A 26,234-nucleotide genomic window follows, 5' to 3' on the forward strand; every position below is an offset into this window, starting at 1 on the left:
TCCTCTCAGGACTGCCTTTGCTGTATCCCAAAGATTTTGAACAGTTGTGTTTTCATTTTCATTGGTTTCCATGAATTTTTTTAATTCTTCTTTAATTTCCTGGCTGACCCATTCATTCTTGAGTAGGATGCTCTTTAGCCTCCATGTATTTGAGTTCTTTTTGACTTTCCTCTTGTGATTGAGTTCTAGTTTCAAAGCATTGTGGTCTGAAAATATGCAGGGAATAATCCCAGTCTTTTGATACCGGTTGAGACCTGATTTGTGACTTAGGATGTGATCAATTCTGGAGAATGTTCCATGGGCACTAGAGAAGAATGTGTATTCCATTGCTTTGGGATGGAATGTTCTGAATATGTCTGTGAAGTCCATTTGGTCCAGTGTGTCATTTAAAGTCTTTATTTCCTTCTTGATCTTTTGCTTAGATGATCTGTCCATTTCAGTCAGGGGGGTGTTAAAGTCCCTCACTATTATTGTATTGTTGTCAATGTGTTTCTTTGCTTTTGTTATTAATTGCCTTATATAATTGGCTGCTCCCATGTTAGGGGCATAGATATTTACAATTGTTAGATCTTCTTGTTGGATAGACCCTTTAAGTAGGATATAGTGTCCTTCCTCATCTCTTATTACAGTCTTTGTTTTAAAAATCTAATTTGTCTGATATAAGGATTGCCACCCCAGCTTTCTTTTGGTGTCCATTAGCATGGTAAATGGTTTTCCACCCCCTCACTTTCAATCTGGGGGTGCTTTGGGTCTAAAATGAGTCTCTTGCAGACAGCATATCGATGGGTCTTGTTTTTTAATCCAATCTGATAGCCTATGTCTTTTGATTGGGGCATTTAGCCCATTTACATTCAGGGTAACTATTGAAAGGTATGAATTTAGTGCCATTGTATTGCCTGTAAGGTGACTGTTACTGTATATTGTCTGTGTTCCTTTCTGATCTATGCTGCTTTTAGGCTCTCTCTTTGCTTAGAGGACCCCTTTCAATATTTCTTGTAGGGCTGGTTTCATGTTTGCAAATTCCTTTAGTTTTTGTTTGCCCTGGAAGCTTTTTATCTCTCCTTCTATTTTCAGTGACAGCTTAGCTGGATATAGTATTCTTGGCTGCATATTTTTCTCGTTTAGTGCTCTGAAGATATCTTGCTAGTCCTTTCTGACCTGCCAGGTCTCTCTGGATAGGTCTGTTGCCAATCTAATATTTCCACTATTGTAGGTTACATATCTCTTCTCCCGAGCTGCTTTCAAGATTTTCTCTTTGTCTCTGAGACTTGTAAGTTTTACTATTAGATGTCGGGGTGTTGACCTATTATTATTGCTTTTGAGAGGGGTTCTCTGTGCCTCCTGGATTTTGATGCCTGTTTCCTTCCCCACTTTAGGGAAGTTCTCTGCTCTAATTTGCTCCAATATACCTTCTGCCCCTCTCTCTCTTTCTTCTTCTTCTGGGATCCCAATTATTCTAATGTTGTTTCGTCTTATTGTATCGCTTATCTCTCGAATTCTGCCCTCGTGATCCTGTAGTTGTTTCTCTCTCTTTTTCTCAGCCTCTTTATTTTCCATCATTTGGTCTTCTGTATCGCTGATTCTCTCTTCTGCCTCATTTATCCTAGCAGTTAGTGCCCCCGTTTTTGATTGCACCTCATTAATAGCCTTTTTGATTTCGACTTGGTTAGATTTTAGTTCTTTTATTTCTCCAGAAAGGGTTTCTCTAATAACTTCCATGCTTTTTTCAAGCCCAGCTAGTATCTTCAAAGTCATGATTCTGAACTCTAGGTCCAATATCGTACTAATGTCCGTATTGAGTAGGTCCCTGGCTGACGGTACTACCTCTTGTTCTTTTTGCTGAGGTGATTTTTTTCGTCTTGTCATTTTGTCCAGAGGAGAATAGATGAATGAGAGAACAAAATGCTAACAGTTTAACAACGTCCCCAGCAAATATACTCTATACAAATCAGAAAAGACCTGCAACCACGGGGGAAGAAAGGGAAAGAAAGAAAAAAGAAAGAGAAAAGAAAGAAAAAAACAAAAAAAAACCAAAAACAGAACAATACAAAAAAAACAGAATATGATCAGATATGATCAGGCTAGTGCATAGATCAGTGCCACACACTAGATTTGGGGCGTATTTTGGTTTGTTAGAAAAAAGTGCCTCCTAAAATTTTAAAGGAAGAAAGACTTATATATGTACAAAATAAGGGTTGATACAATGAAGGGATGGAAGATGACTGTAAAGATGAAAATTATAAAAGATTTTATAAAAGGAATTGATAAGAAGTTGTTTGAAAAAAGAAAGAAGATTTAAAAAAAAAAAGGGAGAGAATGTGATCAGGCAGGAGACTAGAACAAAGCCATACACTAGTGATTTAGGGTATATTTTGATGTTAGAAGAAAGTGTATCTCAAAATTTTAAAGAGAGAACAACTTATATATATGTGCCAAAAATAAGGGTAACTACTATGAAGGGATAAAATATGACTCTAAAAATGAAAAATAAAAAATGTTTTTTTTAAAAAAGGGATTGATAAGATGGTTGAAAAAGGGAAAAAGAAAAATTAAAAAACAGTTAAAAAAATTAACTTTGATGAACTAATGAGTCATGGTAAAAAAAAAAGCCATGAATTCTGTGTGCAGTATTCCCCTAGCGCCGGAGTTCTCCCGTTCTCCTTGATCGGTAAACTTGGTCTTGGCTTGCTGGCTGTTCGTGCTCATCTTCTGGGGGACGGGTCTGTTGCCGTGGTTTCCAAAAGTCTTTGCCGGAGGCTGAATTGCCCCGCCCTTGTTGGTCTGGGCTAAGCAAGCTGCTCGGGTTTGCTCTCAGGAGCTTTTGTTCCCTGCAAGCTCTCGGTACAGCTTTGGAGGACCAGGGTGAAAATGGTGGCCTCCCAATCTCCACCCGGAGGAGCCGAGAACTCGAGGCTCCGCTCCTCAGTTCGCCCCCAGAGAAAAGCAGTCATTGCCGTCTCCCTGGTCTCCGGCCGCACTCCGTGCTCACCCGGCCTGTGACCGAGCGTTTCTATCTCTGGCACCCGACCCCGTGTGGAGTCTCCAAACCCAGCAGATCCCTGCGGTGCGCTCCCGCGCCGCTCCTCCCCGGAGAGGAAGGGGAGTCTCCCCGGATCTGCCGCTTGTTGGGTCCCTGCTGGAGGAGTAGTGGTCCGACTGGGCCCTGGATCACAGTTTATGGCAACCCCGAGCTGAGAGCCCGCGCCTCAGCTCCGTCTCTGCAGCCGGCTTCCCCTCTCCGATACCTGGGAGCTCTAGCGCACTCAGGCACCCCCGGTGTTTCTGTGACCCCAACGGTCCTGAGACCACACTGTCCCGGGAGGATTCCACCCCCCGCTTAGGCACTGGAGCGACGTCACTCAGCGGATCCAACTTCTAAAAGGTCCGATTTTGTGCTCCGCGGCTCTATCACTTGCCAGAAGTGGCCGACAGAGGCCCCCTCCCCCGCCGTCTATCCTCCCGAATATCACCTCGGATTCACTTCTCCGCACGTCCTACCTTCCAGTAAGCGGTCGCTTCTCTGTTCAGATAGTTGTTGCTACTCTCCTCTTCTATCTCCTGTTGAGTTCGTAGGTGTTCAGAATGGTTTGATCCCTATTCAGCTTTATTCCTGAGACCAGACGAAATCTAGGTCTCCTACTCCTCCGCCATCTTGCTCCGCCCCCTGGAATGTTTGGAAATTTTAAAAAACCTTCTGAATAATTTGTGACACTAAGAGGAAATCATTATGAAGATTAAAAAGTGTTTAGAAAATAAAAGACTTCAACTGTAGTGACACGATGTTACATGTAGAAACTGGTAAAACATCTAAGCTGCTCTTTGATGGACAAATCTTCATGGCATTTAATGAGCTTGACCCAAGGAAAGCAGGAGGAAAATAAAGGAAATAAAATAAATAATAAAATAACTAAAAATAAAAGGAGATATTAAATAACTAAAAAAATGGAAATTATTAACAAAAGCATTTCATTGAATGGAAAACTTGGCAGAATCACACAAAATATGAAAAGTTACAAATAGTATTAGGATTAAAAAGGATTGTTACAATTATAGTAAGGAAATCAATTATAATATTATGAACAGCTTTTCTGCTTCTCCCTCTCCCACTCCCCCTGCTTGTGTTCCCTTCTCTCGCTGTCTCTGTCAAATAATTAATAAATAAAAATCTTAAAAAAATATTATGACCAGCTTTAGCCAAGAAATGGGTCATACTGTAGAAAATATAATTTACCAAGGCTGGCAGAAAAATTGAAAAACAGACCGACAATCATGAAATATATCAATAATTAATAGTCTGCCCCCAAAATCTAAAAAACGAGGGAGGGTGTCCAGAGCTTTACAAACAAAATCTAAAAACCTTTAAGATATTACCTGTTTTATACAGAAGGTTATAAAGAATAGTATTTTATGAGGCTAGTATAATTTTGATACCTGCAACATAGAACAGTTTGAGAGAGGAAGATTATAGGCCAGCCTCAGTATGAGCATTGACATACAGATATAAAAGTCCTTAGTAAGATACTAGCAGACCTAATGCAGCAGTCTGTATGGAAAAAATTACCACTTCTTGACCAAATAAGGTTTGTCTCCATCTCAGTAATGTAAGGCTGGTTTAACATTAGATAATTAATTAATGTAATTTATCAGGAAAAGCCTATAAAAACGAGATTCAGAAAAAGCATTTGATAAAATCCATACATAATAATTTTCAGCACATTTGGTATAAGAATGAATTTTCTTATGCTAATAAGGATGCATAGTGGGCACCTGGGTGGCTCAGTTGGTTAAGTGACTGCCTTCGGCTCAGGTCATGATCCTGGAGTCCCGGGATCGGGTCCCGCATCGGGCTCCCTGCTCAGCGGGGAGTCTGCTTCTCCCTCTGACCCTCTTTCCTCTCGTGCTCTCTATCTCTCATTCTCTCTCTCTCAAATAAATAAATAAAATCTTGAAAAAAAGAATGCATAGTATAAACATACATCCAACATCTTACCGGATAGTGTAATAGTGGAAGGGATTACCATGAGAGTTGGGAATTACTTGGGGATTTCAGCTTTAATCATTTGCATTTAGCAGTGCAGAGGGGGAGGTAACATAGTGATAGGAAGATGAAGGAATCTACGGTTTGGAAAGGAGGAAACAGAGCTGACCTTATTCCCTGGTGATGAAGTTGTCTACATAAAAAATCCCAGGAGCATCTGCAGATGAGATATGAGAACTAATAAGATTGTTGAGCATGTTTGCTGGATAAAAGATCAGTTTATAAAAATCAGTAGCGTTTTTGTGTACCTAGCAATAAACAATTTGAAAATACAGCTGACCCTTGAACAACATGGGGGCTGGGGGCACCACCTCCCGTGCAGTTCAAAATCCATGTTTAACCTTCCACTTCCCCAAAGCTTACCTGCTAATATAGCCTGCAGTTACCCGGAAGCCTCACCGATAACACAAACAGTTGATGGACACGTTATTTTGTATGTTATGTGTATTAGGCATTGTATTATTACAATAAAGTAAGCTGGAGAAAAGAAAATGCTATTAAGAAAATCATAAGGAAGAGAACATACATTTACAGCACTGGATTGTTTCAAAAAAATGTCTGTATGTAAGTGGACCCTACAGTTTAAACCTGTGTTGTGCGGGTATTTTATAAAGATATTTTAAAGTATCAAAAATGATAATGTACCTAAGAATAAATCTGATAAATGATTGGCTTGTTTTCTTTTCTTTCCTTCTTTCTTGAGGGTGGGAGGGACAGAGGGAGAGAGAGAGAGAAAATCTGATGGGGGGGGTTTGATCCCACAACCCTGAGATCATGAACTGAGCTGAAATCAAGAGTCAGATGCTTAACCAACTGAGCCACCCAGGCACCCCTAATTGGTTTCCTTTCATTCCAGACCATCTTGTTAACCTTTTTTGATTTTTTTAAAGATTTATTTATTTTAGAGAGAGGGAGCAGGGGGAGGGGCAGAGGGAAAGGGAGAGAGAGAATCTCAAGCAGACTCCCTGCTGAGCGTGGATTCCCAACCTGGGGCTCGATACCCGACCCTGAGATCATGACCTGAGTCTAAAACCAAGAGTTGAATGCTTAACTGGCTGAGCCACCGGGCACTGCTACCTTGTTACATTTTTTAATGGTTATCGGTCTATTTTAAGTGGAAACATGTTTTTATACTTTGTTAAATAATATCTAAATTTTTTGTAGTGCGAGCCATTTAAAAAAATCATCCCCATTTATTTTTCAGATTGAATGCACACATATTACATATATGCATATTAAAATATTCTCCCACCCCTTTTTTGCTTAACACTTACTAAGTGCGTATTATGTTCTAAGCACCGTGCTTACATTTGAAAGAAAGCTGCAGTAAAGAAGAAGTTGTTTCAGTTATGGTAAATGTAATTCGCAGCACAGTGCAGCATACAGGAACTGTCATTTTGTTGAGAAGATGGGGAGGGAGGGTCGTGAATGACTTAATAGACAGGGTGAGATACTGAGCCAAGAAGACAAGGAAGAATAGATGCTCAGTGCATGGTTTGCTCTGCTAGGATGTGGCTGGAAGTGGGTGAGCACATGGAGGATAGAACATTACCATTCATCCAGACTCAGGCTCATTGGATGGGAAGTATTGAGGATGATGATCAAGTCCAAATCTGGTCGCATCCCTTGTGGACCTCCAGCAAGCATTTAGTCTTATGTGAACATATCTGCTTTCCCTTTTACTTTTGTTTTTTGAGGGGCATCTGGCTGGCTCAGTAGAGTCCGCAACCCTTGATCTCAGGTTCATGAGTTCAAGCCCCATATTGGGCATGGAGCCTACTTAATAAAATGTAAAAAATAAATAAAAAATTAAGTTTCTTGAGATTATGTACAGTACTGCCTATCCTTGAAAGTTAGAAATGAATGAAGTAGTTGAATCAACATGTTTGGTCTCTCCCCACGGAGGAAGTGAACTTAGTGATGTACATAATATTTAAGTAACATTTTCCTCCTCTTTTCTAACATTCTGTTGCTGAACGATTGATAAAAGGAGTGTCGCTGTTTTTGCCCGACCTTTTCAGATTATTTGCCAAGCAGGGATATAGCTCCACCTTCAAACGGGGCTTATAATTTTCCGATGATGATTTGTGGCCCCCACTCTGATACGTACAAACATCACATGCAAGAGGTCATCATTGTTTAAATTGTAAAATATACATCACGTAAGATTGACCATTTTACCCGTCTGAGTGTAGAGTTCAGTCATATTAGGTTCACTCACATGGGTGTGCAACCATCCCCACTGTTCATCTTCCTTCTGTGCTGAAACTGAACCCGTGAAACAGTCTCTGTTTGCTCTTCCATAGTCCTGGCAACCTTCATTCCACCTGTTGTTTTTAATGAATTTGACTATTGTAGGTATTTCAGATAAGTGGAGTCCGACAGTATTTGTCAGTTTGTGTCTGGCATAATGGCTCTAAGAGGTCATCTTATTTAAAAATAATTTCAAGTTTGGGTATTGGTGGATGAGGTAATGTAGACAGCTTCTCTCTGAGAACTAACACAATTGGACAGAATAATAATAAGAGGAAAATGTTTGGAGAGCCTACATGACAATGAATTATGGGTCCATAATCTGCAAGAAGAGAGAACCAGAGAAGTGAGCCCAGCTTCGGACCTCTGTTTACCTCGAGGCACGTCTCAGTTCTGAAGGAGGGGACTGAGCAGAGCTTTTGGCGGATTCCTGGGACCTAGTAGAACAAGAACTCGGCACTGGAGCCTGCTCGTGAGGGAGGGTTTTCTTGGTAACCCTCGGGCCATGATTCGGGACCCCTAAGCCCCATCCCCTGGGAGGAGGTTTGCCTCAGAGTGAGGCTGGTCTTTACAGGAACTGATACCCAGCCTCTAATCACTTCATTCATTCTGGGATTAAGGTGATTTCAGATTGTTAGTTTTCCTAGCTGCTTGCCAGAAGCAAATGGGTGCATCTTCCCTGGAAAACTGTAACGTCATTGTAGGCTTCACAATTTCTGTACAGTTGTCCACACACAGCGTCTGGCATGAAATCAAAATCACAAGGCCCGTGAGGAGGCAAGAGGGGTGGTAACAGAACAGACCCACTGGGAATCCAGAATTGACTTGAGAGTAACTCTGCTTTACATATTCAAGGAACTAGCACAAGGTTGAGAATTTCAGCAGAGAATAGAAACTTGAAAATAAAAACACATGGAAGTTTCAGAATTGGAAGCTCAGTGCTGTCAACAGTTCGCTAGTGGGTTTTACAGCCGACTAGGGACAGCTAAAGAGAAGCAGTAAACAGAATATAAGTCAGAAGAAAATGTTTAGGGGCGCCTGGGTGGCACAGTCGGCTCAGGTTGTGATCTAGGGGTCGTGAGATGGAGCCCCGCATCAGGCTCTGTGCTGGGGGTGGAGCCTGCTTAGGATGCCCTCTCTTCCTCTGCCCCCCACCCCAAAAGAAGAAAATATTCAAACTGAAACTAAGAAATTCTGAGAGAGGAAAAATATGGACACAAAAAAACACAGGGAAACAAAAACTAATTCCAGAAGGTATATGCACCCCTATGTTTATTGCAGCAGTATTTACAGTAGGCAAAATGTGGAAGTAACCCAAGTGTTTGCTGATAGACACATGGATAAGGAAGATGTGGTGTGTGTTCACGGTAGAATATTACTCGGCCATAAAAAAGAATGAAACCTTGCTGTTTGCAACAACATGGTTGGATCTGGAGGTTATGATACTAAATGAAATGAAAGACAAATACCATATCATTTCACTTACACATGGAATCTAAAAAACGAAAACAGAAATAGATTCATAAATCCAGAGAATAAATGGGGCATTGCCAAAGGGGAGGGATGGGGGGTGGTGAAAAAGATGAAGGGAATTAAGAGAAAAAAGAGATTGTGGATGTGGTGAGAAAGAAGTCTATGTGTAGTTGGAGGCACGAGGAGAGGCTAGGACAGAAGGAAAACTGAGGGTGTGAAAAAGAACTTTCACAAGTTGACAACAGAACATAACTTGGAGATGCTGTGCACCTTAAGTGGGGTCAATACAGAGAAAACCATGTATAAACCCATCATATGAAACCCTTGTAAACTAAATGCAGGGTGAGACCTGCGAGCAGCCAGTGGAGACAAGACAGCTTGGGGACGCTGCAGCAAGTGGTCGGCTGACTTCTCAGCAGAAGCAGCAAAAACTGAGAAGACAGCGGGCGGGAAAGGAAACAAGTGGCCCACGTGATAAAAATCCCCTTCGAAAAGGAAGGTGAATTAAAGACGTTTTCTGACAGACAAAAATGGAGAGAATTCATCATGAGATCTACAGTGAAAGAAATTGAAATTCTGAAATGTGTTCCTCACGGTCAGAAGCTTGGAAAGGGCAGAAGGAATAAAAAGCAGCAGCAGGTGTAAATATGGGCAAGTCCTCAGTGGTTGTCTGTTGTATAAAGTGAGGCGTTGATGCCTGTCTTACTCTCCAGGGCAGTGAAAGCTTGTGCAACTAGCAAGCTAGTAGAAGGGTAGTAATAATACACTCTCAAAGAAGGGATGGAGTTAGGCCCAAATTTGTATATAATTTACGTGAAACATAGTAAATGGACTGAACCCTCCATTGAAAAGCAGAGACAGATTGTGTAAGTCATGCAGAATTAATAATCTGAATATAAAACGGTAGCTGCACACAAAAGATTGAGGCTAGCCACAGCAACAGTGAGGAACAACAGAGGACGGACAACTACTCTAGGGGCAGTCAAGGTTTGGGATAGAGCTACAGTAATTAAGACACTGTGCTGTTGGCTCAGAGATAGGCATGTTGACCAGTAGAACAAAACGGAGCCATCTAGACACTTGATTTATGAAAAAAGTAAGCCCACAGCATAGTTAATAGATCGTGCTGGATTGATCGGATGGCCATATTGAAATGAAAAGGAAACTCGAACCTTATTTCACACTAGAGGCTAAACTTTCCAGGTGGATTAGGAGATGTAACTATAAAAGTAAAACAGTAAAGCTCCTAAAATAATATGGGATAATATTTTCATGGTCTTGGAATTGAGAAGCACTTTTTAAACAAGTTACAAAAAGCATTAACAGTGAAAGGAAAAGGTCACTACTTGGGACTGAATAAAAGTTAAGAACTTGCATTCATCAGAAGACACCGTTCAGGGAGTGACAAGGCAGGCTGCACCCTGGGAGAAGGTATTTGCAGCCTGGATAACCCGCGGTGGGGTCCCATCCAGAATGTATAAAGGACTCTTCCAAATCAGCAGAGAAAAAGATGAACAGCTCAGTAGAAAAACAGGCAAGAGATTTAATTTAAGCAGGTGTTCATAGAAGATATCCACATAGCCGTTAGAACATGGTACAGTACTAAATCTCATTAGTGATCAAGGATATATGCGGCTGGGACCATGGTGGTATGGTTCTCATACCTACCAGAAGTGCTCAGATAAAGGCAGACAATTGCAGTTGAAATGTTGTATGTGTGCTTACGCAAGCTGTTGGAGGCTGCCATGGAAGTGAAAATTGATAGAACCAATTTGCAAAGCTACTTGGAGTTGTCTGCTGAAGTTGAGCACGTCTTTGGCCTGTGACAACTCCACTCCTGGATATACACTCAGCAGAATGGGTACCCGTGTGCAGCAGAAAACTTTAGTAGGATGTTCATAACCAGTGTTTTTAATAGCGCCAAACTGCAAGCACTGCAAATGTTCGCGAATGGGAGGATGGGTAAATAAGCGTGGTTGATACGATGGAACACCACAGAGCAGTGAAAAAGAATAAACCAGAGCTGCGTGTGACGGTGAGCTGACTTGCACGAACAGTCCTGAGGAACGGAGAGCATGCACTGACGGTAGGTACTGTGTAGCTCTGCTCACGTAATTCAGAAGCCCGACAACTGACTGATGCTGGAACTGTGGCCGGCGCCTTTGGGGAGGTGAAGGACTTACAAAGGAAGTTTCTGGCGTTAACGTTCCTTTGTCTGCATCAGGATTTTGGCTGCGTGGGACCATTCACTGCTTACGTTTCATATGTTTTCTGAAATATAGTACTTTAATAAGCATGTTAAAATATATTTAATGAGGGTGTAGATTTTGTTGTTGTTGTTCTGCTGATTTACTGTTTTAAGGCCAGACCTTCGTAACATCAGACAGCTTTACCTTCCATCAGACTGTTATTTCTGCTGGCTGATTTTACCCGAGAGAATGGTTTTTAACCTTTTTTTTTTTTTTTTTTTTTTTGCCAAGGCCCATGAGGAACAGGTTTGAATGAGTACATCCAGGCAGGGTGTGTTGATTCTGCCGAGTATTAGGTTGACCCCGTGGCACATGCCTGTCTTTCAGGTGGTGATAAACTGTGCCATCCCTAAGGGCTTGAAGTACAACCAGGCTACGCAGACTTTCCACCAGTGGCGAGATGCTCGACAGGTGTATGGCCTCAACTTTGGCAGCAAGGAGGATGCCAATGTCTTCGCAAGTGCCATGATGCATGCCCTAGAGGTGTTGAATTCCCAGGAAACAGGTACAGCATCTGGGTTTACTTGTCTTCTTGAAGTGCCATGTGTATGTGAATGTGAAATATATTTGAAGTTAATTCTTGAATTTCAAAACAAAGCTTTGGTTTGTTGATGATAAACATATGGTCTAGAAGGATAATCTCATGTTAGTCAATTTTTAACCCTCTCTTTTGAAGATAGTTACGCTCCTCCTGCTCTAGAGAACCTCAGCTTTCCTTGCATGATGTGAGGCTCTGAGAATATGCCCTGGATAGAAATCATGTGTATGTATCATCTCGCCCCTGTACGAAGAAACACGTTTTCTGAAGCACCTTAAAACACATTTTAAGGCGCTACCGAGCCCATGAATTTCAAGTAGGACCGGATTCCCTTCCTCCTCGTTCATAGAACTTGATCCTGGAAGTTGTTTAAAGATTTTAGGAGTGCCCTCAGGTGGTACAAGCCATGAATTGCATCTCCTCTTACGCTGCATGGTGGTTAAAAAGAGAAGCAGAAATAATTCACTGTTTAAGAACCCAGGATTTAAATCTGTGTATGCATCAGAGACGAACTGTGTTTTAGTTTTGGTTCACAAGATTGAAAAGGAGAAATGCCAACGTGTGGTGAACTCTTTGGGGAGAGATAGATATTATATTCTAAAAATAAGTTATATGTAAAACAATGTAAATGTGATTTCTCTTGCTTTTGTTGTGTGCTTGGTAGTGAGTTGAATATACAAATGTGCCATAAGCAAAATGTATTTATATATTTTAAGAGGAGAGAGAGAGTGATTTTTGATATTTTGTTGAAGGGTATAGACTTTCAAAACCTGTTATAGATATGTTAAATTTTATTTATACTGTGTCTTATTCTAAGAAGGGTTGAAACATCTAGCCCGTGGGTTAGTCTATTTCAGATATGAATTTCAGAGTAAGAAGACATTTTGGAATCTGCCGAAAGCTCCTTTTTATGACTGTAGATGTTTTATATGAGCTCTTTTGAGGAAATTAGGATTTCTGTAAAGCATTGGTACATAGCTCTTACATCTTACCTGTTTTGAGAAGCCTCTGGAGCTCCTGGTGTGTCAGTAAGTCCAAAGGGTAGCAGAGAGAAGCCTTCGGGTATGCACCGTCTCAGGTGTCGATGGTCTGAATGCCCACATGTCCGTCTCTGTCGGCCTTCTGCTGCAGGGGTAGAATGCCCCCTTGTCATGGTCTCACCGTAGCAGAGAAACTAGAATCGTGGCTCTTAATATCCTATGAAGAGGCCAACTGCACACCAAATAATGAAAGGCCCAAAGTGTAGAGGGTGTATGTAGGACACTGACATTTTGGGTTCCCCATATTTGAAATGAACTAGCATTTTTATTTCTAAACCTTCAAAAGAGTGTCCGTGGATGTTAGGAACCAAATGTTACTAAAGTGGTTAAAATGATTATTTCTCATCTTGTCATCAATTTGTTTTTTACCCAGTGGAAAGGATTATTTTTATCAGTGTGTAGTCCTGTAGTTTGCTTTCAGAATGCAAGTGCTAATGTTTTTTTCTTCTGATCTCCATCTTTTGAAATTAATGAGTCTTAGTGTGGAAAAACTCCATTACATTCTCTTGTAATTTTCACATTCTAGAAAGTTTGGCAAGTGGGAAACTTGCCCATCCTCTCACTAGCTACGAGCATTTTGGTAAGGCAAAAAAATTTAATAGAGTCTTCTTAGATGATCTCGAAATTTGTTCTTTTCTGTGTCACAGCCTGGGCCTGTCATGCCGTGGGCCGAGGGGAGGGGGACATTGGTGGAACAGGGGGCCCCGACTTAACCATCTCCCTGCAGAGAGGCTTTGGTTTTTAGCAATTACATTAGAGAAGACAAAGCATGGGAAATGGTTTATTTAGAAAATGACTTTTCTCATAAATTACTGTAGTTAAGCACTAATTTCTGATCTTTGGTGGTATTAACTGGCTTGGAAGTGGATGCACAGGAGGATTTGGGTGCTGAGAATCAGAAGGGTAGAGTTTTCTCTGTAGATCTCTGCAGTGGGACACATGTGTCTTCTCCCCCACCCCCTGGATTATTTAGTGGCCTTTCCGTCCACCTGAACAAACGTGCCCAGTGATGTCGCCTCTCATCTTGAGTGCACCTTCCCTTTCCACAGCCGTTTGCTGTGGGTTCACAGCCAGTTCCTTGCTGAAACCATCTGTTGTCTTCCTGCCAGAACCACATTGAAAAAGCTTAACTGGCTCAGTTGGTTAAGCGACTGCCTTCAGCTCAGGTCATGATCCTGGAGTCCCAGGATCAAGTCCTGCATCGGGCTCCCTGCTCAGCAGGGAGTCTGCTTCTCCCTCTGACCCTCTTCCCTCTCGTGCTCTCTATCTCTCATTCTCTCCCTCTCAAATTAATAAATAAAATCTTTAAACAAAAAAAAGAAAAAGCTTAACTTGTGTGTCCCCTCCCTAAGCAAACAATATACCCAATGAACCTCTGATCAGAAGCAGCAGAAACAGACATTCCCAAAGGTGAAGTGACTGCAGACATTGGTCTTTCCTGCTGCTAGCGATTTGCCATGTTTTAAAACCATTTTTCCATATCGAATACTTCTGTTCATTTTGTTTTGTTTTTCTAGCTGTTAATATGGTTATTATCCACTGAATATTGGTTTATCCTTCTGAGTGATTTTCAGGTTTTTTTTTTAAAGTTATGCACACCTTTGTTGAAACGGAATCGTCTTGAGAACCTCCGTGCCTTCACAGAGAAAACTGTAGCGCCGCTCTGATGGGGTCAGAACCCAGAGCCACCGAGGCACCATGCGGCTTTCTAGAGCAGGGGCTGAAGTTACTAGCCAGTCTCTTTTGCCAAAACCCATAATCGCCCTGTTCTCCTTTCCCCTCTCCCTTGTCCCTGAGTTCTCTAAACCCTCAAAAATTTTTTTAAATGAAGAAAAAACTACTTTCTTTGGGGCTATTCATACTGACCTATAAAGTGCTCTGTGTGTGTGTGTGATATTTCCGTCTCTTTTATGAAAAGGGAGGGTGGCAGGAATGTTTTCCTTTATTTTGTTTTTAACTTGGTGTGCAATTATCTAATATACTGGAAAGTACAGGAGGTGCTAAATACAGCGAGTTATATTTGGAATTTAAAAAACACAAATCACATGTTCTAACATTCTTGAAAAAGAGTTGAATTAGCCTTCGTTCTTCTATACCAAATGCTACAGTTTATCTCTTCCCTTTCTCTAATGATAGACTCGATTTTAAACACTTACATTCAGATTGCATTATCCAGATCGATATTTTTTATTCCTGTGTTGTTTGTCAAGTACATTTATAGGAGTTTTGCAGATAATAGTTGTAGATTATATAAAATGTAAAGTTAGTCCTTGTGATGATTAGTGGAGGTAAATTTGCACAATTTGTTTTTGAGAAAGGTTCGGGGCATTTGAAAATAGGAAATAATTTTTTAAATTCGCTTTTTAAAAAGGAAAACCATATGCATAGCCAGTAAGTATATTCTGCTTTTGTTCTTCTCGACCAAGATTAAGCATACGTTTGTAGAAGGAAAACCTTTAAATATTCTACCATTAACTAAGACTGCTTTTGCTAGATTTTATTTTACAGCTATTGAAGATGAGAACACAATGGGATTCTCATGTTTAAATTTTTTTTTAGATTTTAAAAATATTTTTATATAGAGATTCAATTAATTTTTTTCTTACTGGAAATTTGGTCTGATACACCTTTCAGTATGAGCATTTATATGAATTTTATCTCCGCATTTTTTAATCTCTTGGAGATATGTTTTGGAATTAATTGGATTTTAGAAATCTCAGAAAGTTTCTAGAAATACCTTAAGTTAATAGTGACATTGATTTTTCAGTCCTGCAGACGGCACGTTTCACGGGACCAATACTGAGGTCCTCTCACAGATGCCATCAAGTGTGTTTGGAGCGTAGGTCCTGTGTCCGGCACAGGGAATAATGCTAACTGGCTAAGGTCTGTGCCTGGCCCTCTGGGCTTTCAGTGGGGTTGGAGCTACTGGAAACAAGATCAGCACATTAGGATACAGTGTGTGAGAGGCTGTGAGTGAGGTCTGCACAAAGGCCTGGGGAAAACCAACAAAAACTCCGGGGTCCAGGGGAGATTCGAACATCAGTTGATGTTGGGGGTATGATTTGAAGAATGCGTAGGCCTCAGCCGTGGTAGAACATTCTAGACAGGCTGAGAGGTGGTGTTGTGGCCTGGGTGTGGGAATTTACAGAGGAGGGAAATCTGAGAGAGAAGGTGGGGAAGGTGGGGAAGGGCCCGGTGTCCTGCTGAGGGCTCTGCGTGGCCCGGCGCTGGGCCGGGGAGGTGCCGCTTGTGAGGGGGGCCGGGTGCGTGTTTCTGTGAGCAGGTGTGTGCCGTCGGACGGAGGTGATGGGCCGGTGAGCATGTGCCCCAGGCCTGGCCTTGGTTAGGGCGCTGTTGTGATGCTGTGGGTGAGAAAGGTGGCGCCCCAAAATGAAACCCTTATGGCCAGGGGAGGAGCAGAGAGAGGAGGAGGTGACACCTTTCCTTCCTGCTGTTGTACCCTCGAGGGCGCTGCTCCATTTTGTCCTAAAGTCTGTCTGAGGCAGGAACAATGATCTGTTTATTAGGTGCCTGGTGTATGCCAGGTCCTTACTGGGCACGCGTATTACTGATGATCTTTATAATAACCCTGCAGGGTTGGGGGTTATCCTCTTGGAGATGAGAGTGCAGCTTATAGAAGGTCACGGGACCTGCCCTGGGGCCCACAGCTAGACCACCGCATGAGATCGCGTTTAAGATCTGTGTCGGTGACATGGGATAAGCAGGCCCGGAAGGAGGCAGGTGTGCTGTAAGGTGATTACGGATGTGTCCCTCCAGCCACTGGCCATCGTCTGGGCCACTGGCCAGGACAGCGTTAGCCAGAGCAGGAGAGGAGAGGGTGCGGTTCTGGGCCCTGGGTTACGGATCTGATTCTGGACACACTGCATTTGGAGCACTTTATTTATTTTTTATTTTATTTTAAAGATTTTATTTATTTATTTGACAGAGAGAGAGAGACAGCGAGAGAGGGAACACAAGCAGGGGGAGGGGGAGAGGGAGAAGCAGGCTCCCCGTGGAGCAGGGAGCCCGAAGTGGGGCTCGATCCCAGGACCCTGGGATCATGACCTGAGCCAAAGGCAGACACTTCACGACTGAGCCACCCAGGCACCCTATTTTTTATTTTTCTAAGATTATTTATTTGTGAGGGGGAAGGCAGGCAGGCAGAGGGAGAAGCAGACTCCCTGCTGAGCAGGGAGCCTGATGTGGGACTTGATCCTGGTACTCTGAGATCATGACCTGAGCCAAAGGCAGACACTTAACCCACTGAGCCACCGAGGCGTCCCTTGGAGCACTTTCTTAATTCCCTCATAAAATCATAGGAAATTGGACCTCAGAAGAATCCCAGAGGTCATCTTGGACAGTATTTTTCACTGAGTTTTCCTCAATCAGCTTATCTTACTGAAATAACCTTTTGAGACAGACGAAGTGTGCTGCTCATCAGGATGCAGTGAGTAGCAGGTTTGGGGGTCAGGTGGGTGAGACAGTCTTTCTGTGGGTACGGTCACGTACTGCTTTTATACTTACCTCTTCCATACCCTCCCCCACTTGTAAATTCACAGTCTTCACAGGAACGTGAGGTTGACCTGTAGGAGCTGTGTCCCCAGTGTCCAGTTACAAAGATCGGCAGGACAGATGGGACTTCCCTTGAGTCATACACCCGGAGGGGAGGCACAGCTGGGGTTGGGGATTCTGGCCCTCAGGCCATTTCTCTGCTTTTCACATCAACATCTTCAAAGCACATTTTTACGTATGTATGTACAAAAAGGTGCTTTTATTATAGCACGGGGACAGGACCTGTGGGCAGACAGAGCTGCGCTGGGATTGTGAGGGGTAACTGATGGGGGTTAGGGGTGAGGTAAGTCTCTAAGGAATTTGTATATGCTGAGAGCAAGGTCTCCAAGACCTCACAGGGCTAGCTATTGTCAAGGTAAGGTTAGTCCCTATTGTTTTAGCAAAGTGTTAGTCATGCGACCCTTTAGATGTGTGTCAGTGGGCCACGGGTTGAAAGAGGAATGTTAGCATATCCTGGGCATTTATGGTTATCAGAGTGAAGTGACACTGGCTAGAGCAAATCTTCATTGGTAAAACATTAAAAAAAATCCTTGAGGGAGTTGTAGGGGCATTACACCCTGTATGTCTCAGGGGTTTATCAGTGGGCTGCATGTTGTAAGGGGTCCTCACTATAGCTTCATTTCTCTTGCCTTCAAAGCACATTTAAAAAGCTTTTGAGGAAAGTCAGTTTAGGGTGAGAAAATAGGAAAGAAAAGAACTTTCATTTACTTTTTATTTTATGTATTTTGGTAAAATTTCAAGGCTTATTGTGATTTAGTGGAAAGCACTTATAATTGGAGTCAAAGACTATCTTTTCCTGTGGTGGTGGGGTGCCTTCTCTAAAGCTGTTTCCTTTTGAGAATATGTTATCATTATGGGAATTAAATGAGATGAAGACATTAGTATTATTAAACTATAAGATGATATTTTTGAACGTTAATATTTATAAATACCTGGAAAATTCAGCTGTGTGGATTAACTTGCTTTGAGAAAGAAAAAGTGGCAGAGAGACTTCAATTTTCTCTAGCCTCTTCCTTGTCTTTACTCCCTGGTGAAGACCTGTCTTGTTACTTTTTTTTCCTCATAGGAAATTAGTTAATTCATCTATCAGGGGTGCATCTAAATGCAAGGGGAAGTTAGATTCAAATCTCCTCCTCAAGGATTCTTCTCTCGGAGGGGAGATAAGACAACACCCATCATCCCCAAAAGGAGGTCATCACTAAGGTATAGATAAAATCCTATCTGAAGGGGAGTGAGGTTTCTTTTCATTGGAGCAACTGGACAAGTGTTGATGAGGTGGCTCTTTGAGCTGATTTTGGAAGGGGAATGAAGTGTGGGCACAGGGAGCCCGGAGACGGCATGGGAGAGCAGAAGGGGAAGGAATGAGCCGTGTTTGCCGAGCAGGGGTCTGTTTTGTCCTTTGGGGAGAAAGTCAGAAGCTAGGTCTGATCAAGAAGGGCCTTTGAGAGCCATGGGTGACACAGAGCTAGGGGAGTAAGGGGAACAATGCTGCACTTGAGAAAGTGGCGGTGGTGTGAAGAGGGAGCTGTCGGAATTGAGGGGGACAAGCATGAGATTGCCTCGCGGAGACGGAAGTCACGAGAGTAGAGGGGAAAGTGAAACAGGAGAGAGATTGCAGTGAGAGGTGAGTTAGCACGGGAAACCAGTATCATTCTAGGTAACTGCTTTCATTAAGAATTCTGGCTGCCCATTTGACACGACTGTGGCAGAGGCCTGTGGGAGAGCAGGGCGTCTGCGGGTGACGTGGTACGACAGTTATGTTTGCAAGAAAGGGGAAACATGAAAGCATAGTTCAGCATAAAGTTGATTTGTACTGTGAACCTGAGTCCAGGTTTCAGAAGGGAAGGTATGTAGACAAAATTTTGTCTTCAGTAGCTCACAGTACAGGCAAAGAAACTATTAATTTTTTCTACAGACTTTAAATGAAATTAGAGAGCAAATCTGTTCAGCCCCAGTTTAAAGATTAATTGATTTATTAGAGAGAAGGGGAGAGGGAGAGAATCTCCAGCAGACTCCCCACTGAGCACAGCCCGACACGGGGCTCGATCCCACAATCCTGAGATCATGACCTGAGCCTAATTGGCTCAGCCGACTAAGCCACCCAGGCGCCTCAGTTTAGTAACTTACTGCCAGAGTTAGCATGAGTGCAACATGCAGATGTCCTTTTCTGTGGCACGTGATTCTGTTCTCGTTAGAGCAGTGATGTTCAGTTTGTTACCCACGAGACTACTACAGGACGACTGCAGTCGTTGTCAGGTGGTCTCCCTCGGTTTGGAAAGCTACAAGAACCGTGTACGCCATATGCTGTAGTGATAGGTGGTGTCACAACCACTAACTCAAATACTAAATTTCTTTGCTTGGGACTAAAAATTACCAGCTCTTTGTAAAGATACTTAAAGCCTATCAGAAGTTCTGACTGACTATTGTTGACATTTTAGGAATTTTTGGATCTTTGTGTGATTTTGTGATTGTGCCAAGATGCCAATAAGAAAAGTTTAAATAGTCCCAATACCTGAATTGAAAACATGACCAGTTGCATATCTAATTCCTTGTGAAAGAAGGTTCTTTGGACAGGCTCACTCTGAACGTCTAGTCCAGGAGGGTTTGTTAAAGTCATGAAAGGGTTTCCAGCTGTGAAGGGACTCAGCTCCTGAGTCAGGCTTCTAGTCCCTATGCCCTGCTCGTCATACCTCCAAGCCTCAGTTTCCTGCCTGTGTCTCGGCCTTTCTCAGCTGGGCTTCCACGGGGGAACTGAGCGCTTCTGGAGAGTGGTTTGGGTGATAGATCTCTGCTCTCCCCAGGATGGAACATAGGCATCCTTACTTTCAGTGAAGGTACCAGAGACAGATTCCCTTGGAAGGCTGCGTCTCGCGCGTTCTGTTCCCTTGGCCTTCCTCTGTGCCTCTTCTTTCTGGTCTCGCATTCACCTGCACGAGCTACCTTGAAGTTCTGGGACTAGAAAGTGACTGTGGATTAGCGCAAACAATAAACACTAAGGTATCACATCCTTCTCATTTGTTCAGTATAGCTTTATCCTCCAGCATTTGCATTGAGTCGTATTTGGAATTACTCTGTAGCTAGTTCTTGGTCACTTGGAGGACAGTTTGAATGAATGTTTACCTTGTAGCTACCACTCGTAGTCTGTAGATGCTCTCATTGTCCCCAAGTCATTGGAGGGATTGATGCCATCCCTGGGGTATGGTCTCCACCCAATTGTTCTCCATATTCTCATTTTCTTTGGGCCAGACCACCTGCAGCATCAGAAATCTTGAGTTGAAAATCCTAACTCAGGATTTAAAAAGTGTGCTCCAGGGACCCTTGAGGACCCTCTTCTAGACCCTTTCAGGGAGTCTGTAAGGCACTCCTTTTTCCTTCTTATACTTCAGCCAAAACAAGGTGCCATAACATACTGAATGGAAAAGCAAATAAAATAATCCAGCTGTATTCTACTAAGCCAAACATTAAAGAAATTTATAAAAAATATAAAGCCATGTTATCCTAATAGCTAATAGTTTTTATTTGGGAAATAATTTTTGTTTTGGGAAATAATTATTATGATAATTTTAAATTATTTTTACAATGATTTACTAGAAATTAAAACTGGAAGAATATTATTTATTTAATACAGCAAATGACAATAGCTGTATCTCACCTAAACAAGAGCTGTTCGGGGTCTTTAATGATGTTTAAGAGTATGAGGGGTGCGTGACCAGAACTTTTTGAGGGTGACTGCCCTCCCTAATCGGGAGACTGTTGATGGAGAAGAGAATTTCCAATGGCTTTAGTTCTTTCCAGGCAGCCTAGCAAAGAGCTCTTTTCTACTGGATAAGATTGTCTAGTGGATGAGAATTGAGGATTCCATATTTTCTATCTCTTTAGGACCCTGTGTCTCTAAGATAAGCCTAGCTTTGCATACCCACGAGCCATTCTGTCGTTATTCTTCCCTCTATCTGCTCTGTGTCTTCTCTCCTTCCCAGCAGGATGACTTCCTGGGGGCTGGGTGTGTCGGGGAAGTGGGCGCTTCTGTCCTGACCGTCACCACCTGTCAACGACAGGGAGAGTGGAGGTCTGTTTCACGCCCGTGAGGAACTTTGAAACCATCTTCTCTCCACCACTAACCACTGTTGCTGTGTGAGCACCGCCTCTTAGAAGTTCAGGTCATTTGGTTTCTCGTTGGTACATTTGTGATTTTCCCGGTAATGTTCTAATCAGTGAATCCAGGAAGTATGATTCACAATAAATGAATTTTAAAATATCTGCTACTAGACTTGTAAGTTCTGGATCACTAGCTGTTGGGGAAAGCTCTTCAGCACGGCTGTGGCTCAAGTCTGACACTACGTTGTTCACGGGTGTGGCTGTAGTCTTACGGCACGGACTTCCATCTGGTCCCGCTCCAAGATGGATGTGACCGAATGGCTGACAGAGACAGGACTTTGCTGTTTAATCTGCACATGTCAGTCTTGTAGAAGGTGCCCGTAGCCTGAAGTTTGTTGGCACTCTATTCTCTCTGCCTCTCATTCTTGTTTCTCTGCTTCTCTGGCGGTGGGACATCTTGTCAGGTATTGTCTGACGCACGTCTAGCTGGGAACATTTCTCAACTTACTTTACAGATAGCTTAAAATTTAATGAGTGGTGCTGCAGTGATCCGAGGATGTCATCCTTGATTATCTGCATGTTTTACCGCAAAAGAACAGTAATTATATACACTTACTTTACTTGTATTCCTGAATTTTAATCCTATTTGTTGCCCATAAATTGGAGAAGCATTTGCTGGATGTCAGAAATTCTGATACCTGTTTTGTAGGACTTTCCATCTTTAAATAAGGATGTAGGGAGTAGGGAGAAGCTCTAATAGAACAGAATCTGTCTTGTTCTTCACTGATGAGAACCGATTTGCAGGAACTACTACTTCTCTGGTGAGACCAGTCACAACGCAACCGTGGCAGCCAAGCCTGCCCTGCTGTTCTTACAGCTGAACGTGCTTTTATCGGTCTGTAAATGGGATGGTGTATTGTGGACTTGTCTGTGTTTGTAGTCAGCAAAGAGCACGTGTACATTGCTGCCTCTGAATGAACATTGGGTGTTTCTGTTTTTATGTTCTAGGCAAGACAGAAAAATTCTAATCAGTCTTTTGAAGATGGTATTAAACAGTGGTATCATTGAAATCAGTATTGTATATATGAAGAATATTGTTTCCTTAATCCATAAAAAATTCCTAAGGGGTAGGTGGTCTCATAATCTAAAAGAAGAAAAGCCACAGGGAACTGAATTATTTGTACTCTTAATAAGGTTCTAGGTTACGTGTTATGAGAGAAACAGAAACGAGTAATTCAAAATTATGGACCTAAAGGGGCTGTGAATTGGATAGAGAAGACAGACGAGGTCAGAAATGTCTGCCTGGCAGCATGCGTCCCGCGAGCGAGACAGAGTGGCGGTTGTGAGGCAGAATGAACACAGCGCTCTGCTCGTGGGAAGATACCGAAAGTTCTTGTAAGGTAGACTTGCTGCTTCTGTGGGCTTTTGCAATTTCTGAGAAAATTCACACCAGAAAACAAATGGCTTCTGTTTTGTGGAAACTTTTGGGGGTATCTGGTTATGACAGTGTCGTTCACGTAGGAAGAAATGCATTTATAGTAAGGAGTCTCCTTTGCAAATACCATCCTGATCGTTACTGTGGTGTTGCTATACTAAACACAAATAACTACCTTTTCTTATTCAGATTTAGAGTCCCTCAGTCTTTGTATATTTAAGCCTTAGAATCGTACATTCCCAATTTGAAGATATCGACTGGATGCGTGACATGAACTCCCAGGAAGTGGGTCTCAATTCTCTTTGCAAGTACTGCTTGGGATGGACCTTACGTTGATGGGGGCAGGGTAGATTTGTGGGCACCAAGATAGCCTTGTGCTAGCTTTCCCTTGTTTTTAGAACAAAGTAGACTCCTTAATGTGGCCCCTGCTTCTTGGGAGCTGGCCCCTCTTGACTCTGCATTAAGTAAACACACCCCCCTGCATCCAGGTTTTCAGCTTTCTGTTTCTTCTCTCACCTCTGAGGGTCTCAGAACACTTTAAACTGTTAATTTCTGGATTGAATAAATAAATTTGGCAGAACCAAAGCTAGTGACAAGGCTAGTCTTTACTAACAGATTCTATTGGCACAAACAGATCAAATTATTCAAAGCATCTCTGCTGAAGGCCAAAAGACACTTACATATGTTTTTTTAAATGTAATCCACAGCCCGCTAATTTGGACTAAGATGGGATCTACAAACGGCTCTCGAGTATATTTCATGCAGGAATAGTACTTGATAGTATCATTTCCATGAATGGATGTTGGAGTGTCGAGAATTCTGTTCTTAGGAAGCCCTAACTGTTATACTGCTCCAAAGGGATATGTACTATTCTTTGGGGAAATCAGCTTGAATGACATCTCTTCACTTTTAAATAAACACATCTGCTTCTGTTTAGATGGTGCAGTTTTATTTTTGAATATCGCATTCCGCACAAGCCCTAGGTGTTCAGGACTGTGAGGTTTCCACCTTGTCTGTTAGTGCAGCTTTTATTTCTCTGCCAAAACTTCCCCTCTACTTACTGAAGTATGATTTTGAGCAAGTGTTATTAAAACTTGATCTTCCTATGAATAGTGTTGTGATGGCAGCCACGAGTCGAGTGTGGACTTGCTTACGAACAAGTTCAGGGTAAGCTTGTTAGGAGGATGCATGGCCAGATTGCCTTTCTCCAGACGCCCCAGGCTTCTCAAATCCTGCCCGCCTTTAAGATTGCTCCTTCCTGTGCCCTGCCTTCTGATGGCTCTTGGCCGTCAGGACTGGGCAAAGAACTTGCCTTCACCTGAATTTCTTCACTCTGGGAAGTGGCTATGGATGAGGCAGCTTCCTTGCTTTTTAAAGAATTCATTCTTTCCTGGAACCTACAGTCCATTAAAAACTTCACATACAGGTTTTCTGGGTTTTTCCTTACATTATACTGAATTGGGCTTTACAGGAACTCCCACTTCTCCGTCCACATAAAGGTTGTTTTTCTTATTTAAAAACAGGTTTATTTTCCTGACTTTTGTTTAAATATTTCTGGTCTTATGTATCTCTCCTTTTTAATAAGATTATGTACAGATTGATTCATTCTCCTATCCATCCTCATCATTTAGATGGATTGATACATGTAAAGGTAATTAGACTGCCACTAGCACACCTTCAACAGGTTCTGTTTAATTGGCATGAATTCTGTAAAAAACCACTTTAGTTAAACAAATATATCTGTTACTTTGTGCCAAGCTGGTCGTGCTGGCTGTTCGCACTAGGATGATGAACGTGGCACAGACGTTACCTTTGAGCATCTGTAAGCCCAGGGAGGCAGACTGCTAACTCTGAGTAGACGGTACACAGTAATAACTCCGCAATCACACAGTGCATCCAAAAGACCTTAGACTCCAGCGGGTGGTCCTGGCGTTTCATGATGTTTCCTTCTGGGCTTTTGCTGATACCGAAGACCCCCAGCCCCCCATTTTGTTTTTAAATAACAATGAGTTGCTGCTGCTTTTGCATCTTATTTTTAGAGGGTGAGTAGTTAAAAGAGTCACATTTAACATGAAAAATGTCTAATGAAGAAAGTAGAATAATTGAAATCTAACAATTAAACTAAAATACTAAAAATATAATTTAAAAGATAAGTATTTAGTGTACAGTTTTCCTGAAAAAGAAGTACTTTTTTGAGTATTAAGAGTGGGAACCTGTGACACTCCTAATTTAAAGTTTCCTTAATTTTGGGGGCACCTGGGTGGCTCAGTTGGTTAAGCGTCTGTCTTCAGCTCAGGTCATGATCCCAGGGTCCTGGGATTGAGTCCCATGTCGAGCTCCCTGCTCTCTGCTTCTCCCTCTGCCTCTGTTTCTCCCCCCACCCCCTTGCTTTGCTCTCTCTCTCTCAAGTAAATAAATAAAATCTTTAAAATGAAAAAAATAAAGAGTAGGGATATAAAAGTACATACTGTTGTAGATGTAATTAAATTTCAGAAACTGAAGCTCCTGGTGTCGGCAGAGTGTCCATCCTTGCTGACAGGTGCCCCCCACCCTCCCCACCAGCACCCCAGGTGGTAAACCCCGCATCACGTGAACAAGCCCAGCTTATTTTGTGTTTTCTGTATTTAACCAAACTATCCTTTTAATAAAACTTTACATCTTTTTGAGTTTCAAAAAGTAAACGTGGACACCTTCATCATAAGTATTAGTTGCCTGGTGTGGTTTTTGGTAGAAGTTGCTTCTTGGTCTCCGTGCTGGAGTATCTGGTGTTCCTGTGCAGAGAAGATGAGAGCTGGGTGCTGGGCCCTGCGGACAGGGAGACCGCTGTCCTGGCGTCCCTGGGATGACCCATCCCGAGCACACGGGTGTTCAGAGTCCCTGCCTAAGAAACGCCTTTGGTGTTGATTCCTGCTGGCAGGGGGACTGCCACGGGCCTTCCCACCCCAGCTCTCGAGTTTGGAAAGAGCATCCTGGCTCTTCTGCCCTTCCAGACCCTCGGGGTCACCCTGCTGTTATTACTCGGGTCACTTCCTTCATCGTTTGTATCCGTTTCTGCGATCCAAGGCCAGAGCCACGAGGGCCCTCAGCTGGCCAGAGCTCTTGCTAACGGAGCTGTAATTTCCAGCAGAGCATTTTGTTTTTCAGGGGAAAATAAGTGGGTTTTTTTCTGATTAAAAATTTATGTTCTTATTATAAGAATTTAAGCAGTACAGAAAAGCATAAAGAAGAAAGTAAAAAAGTACTTAAAATCCTACCACCCAGAGATAATCACCTTTTATATTTTCCATAAGGGAAAGGTGATAGGTTTTGAAATATTTTTCAAGTTTGTGTTAAAAACGGCTTCGAGATGAAGAACACAAACCCAGCATGGGACTATATTTTTCCTTCACAGCTTCCTTGAGCTTGCACACAGTTTGCCCGTGTGAAGCATACGATGCAGTGGTCGGTGGTTTTGCTGGGCTGAGCAGCCGTCCCTGCAGGCAGCCTGAGACCGTTTAATCACCAGAAAGAAGCCCCACAGCCTGAAGCCACTGTCACCACC

General features: G+C 42.5%; 1 protein-coding gene across 2 annotated transcripts in view; it reads left to right on the plus strand.

Annotated features, from left to right (window-relative positions):
- Positions 1–26,234, plus strand: part of ENAH (ENAH actin regulator) — a 150,610-nt gene that overhangs the window by 78,313 nt on the left and 46,063 nt on the right. For both annotated transcript variants that reach the window (XM_088017197.1, XM_088017195.1), the window contains exon 3: positions 11,341–11,518. In XM_088017197.1, coding sequence (XP_087873323.1) covers positions 11,341–11,518 — 178 coding nt within the window. The remainder of the gene's footprint in view (positions 1–11,340; positions 11,519–26,234) is intronic.

Source organism: Eumetopias jubatus, unplaced genomic scaffold (assembly GCF_037043125.1).
Source record: "Eumetopias jubatus isolate StellerSeaLion01/CBP00866 unplaced genomic scaffold, mEumJub1_p1.0 scaffold_12, whole genome shotgun sequence".
Lineage (NCBI taxonomy): Eukaryota > Metazoa > Chordata > Mammalia > Carnivora > Otariidae > Eumetopias > Eumetopias jubatus.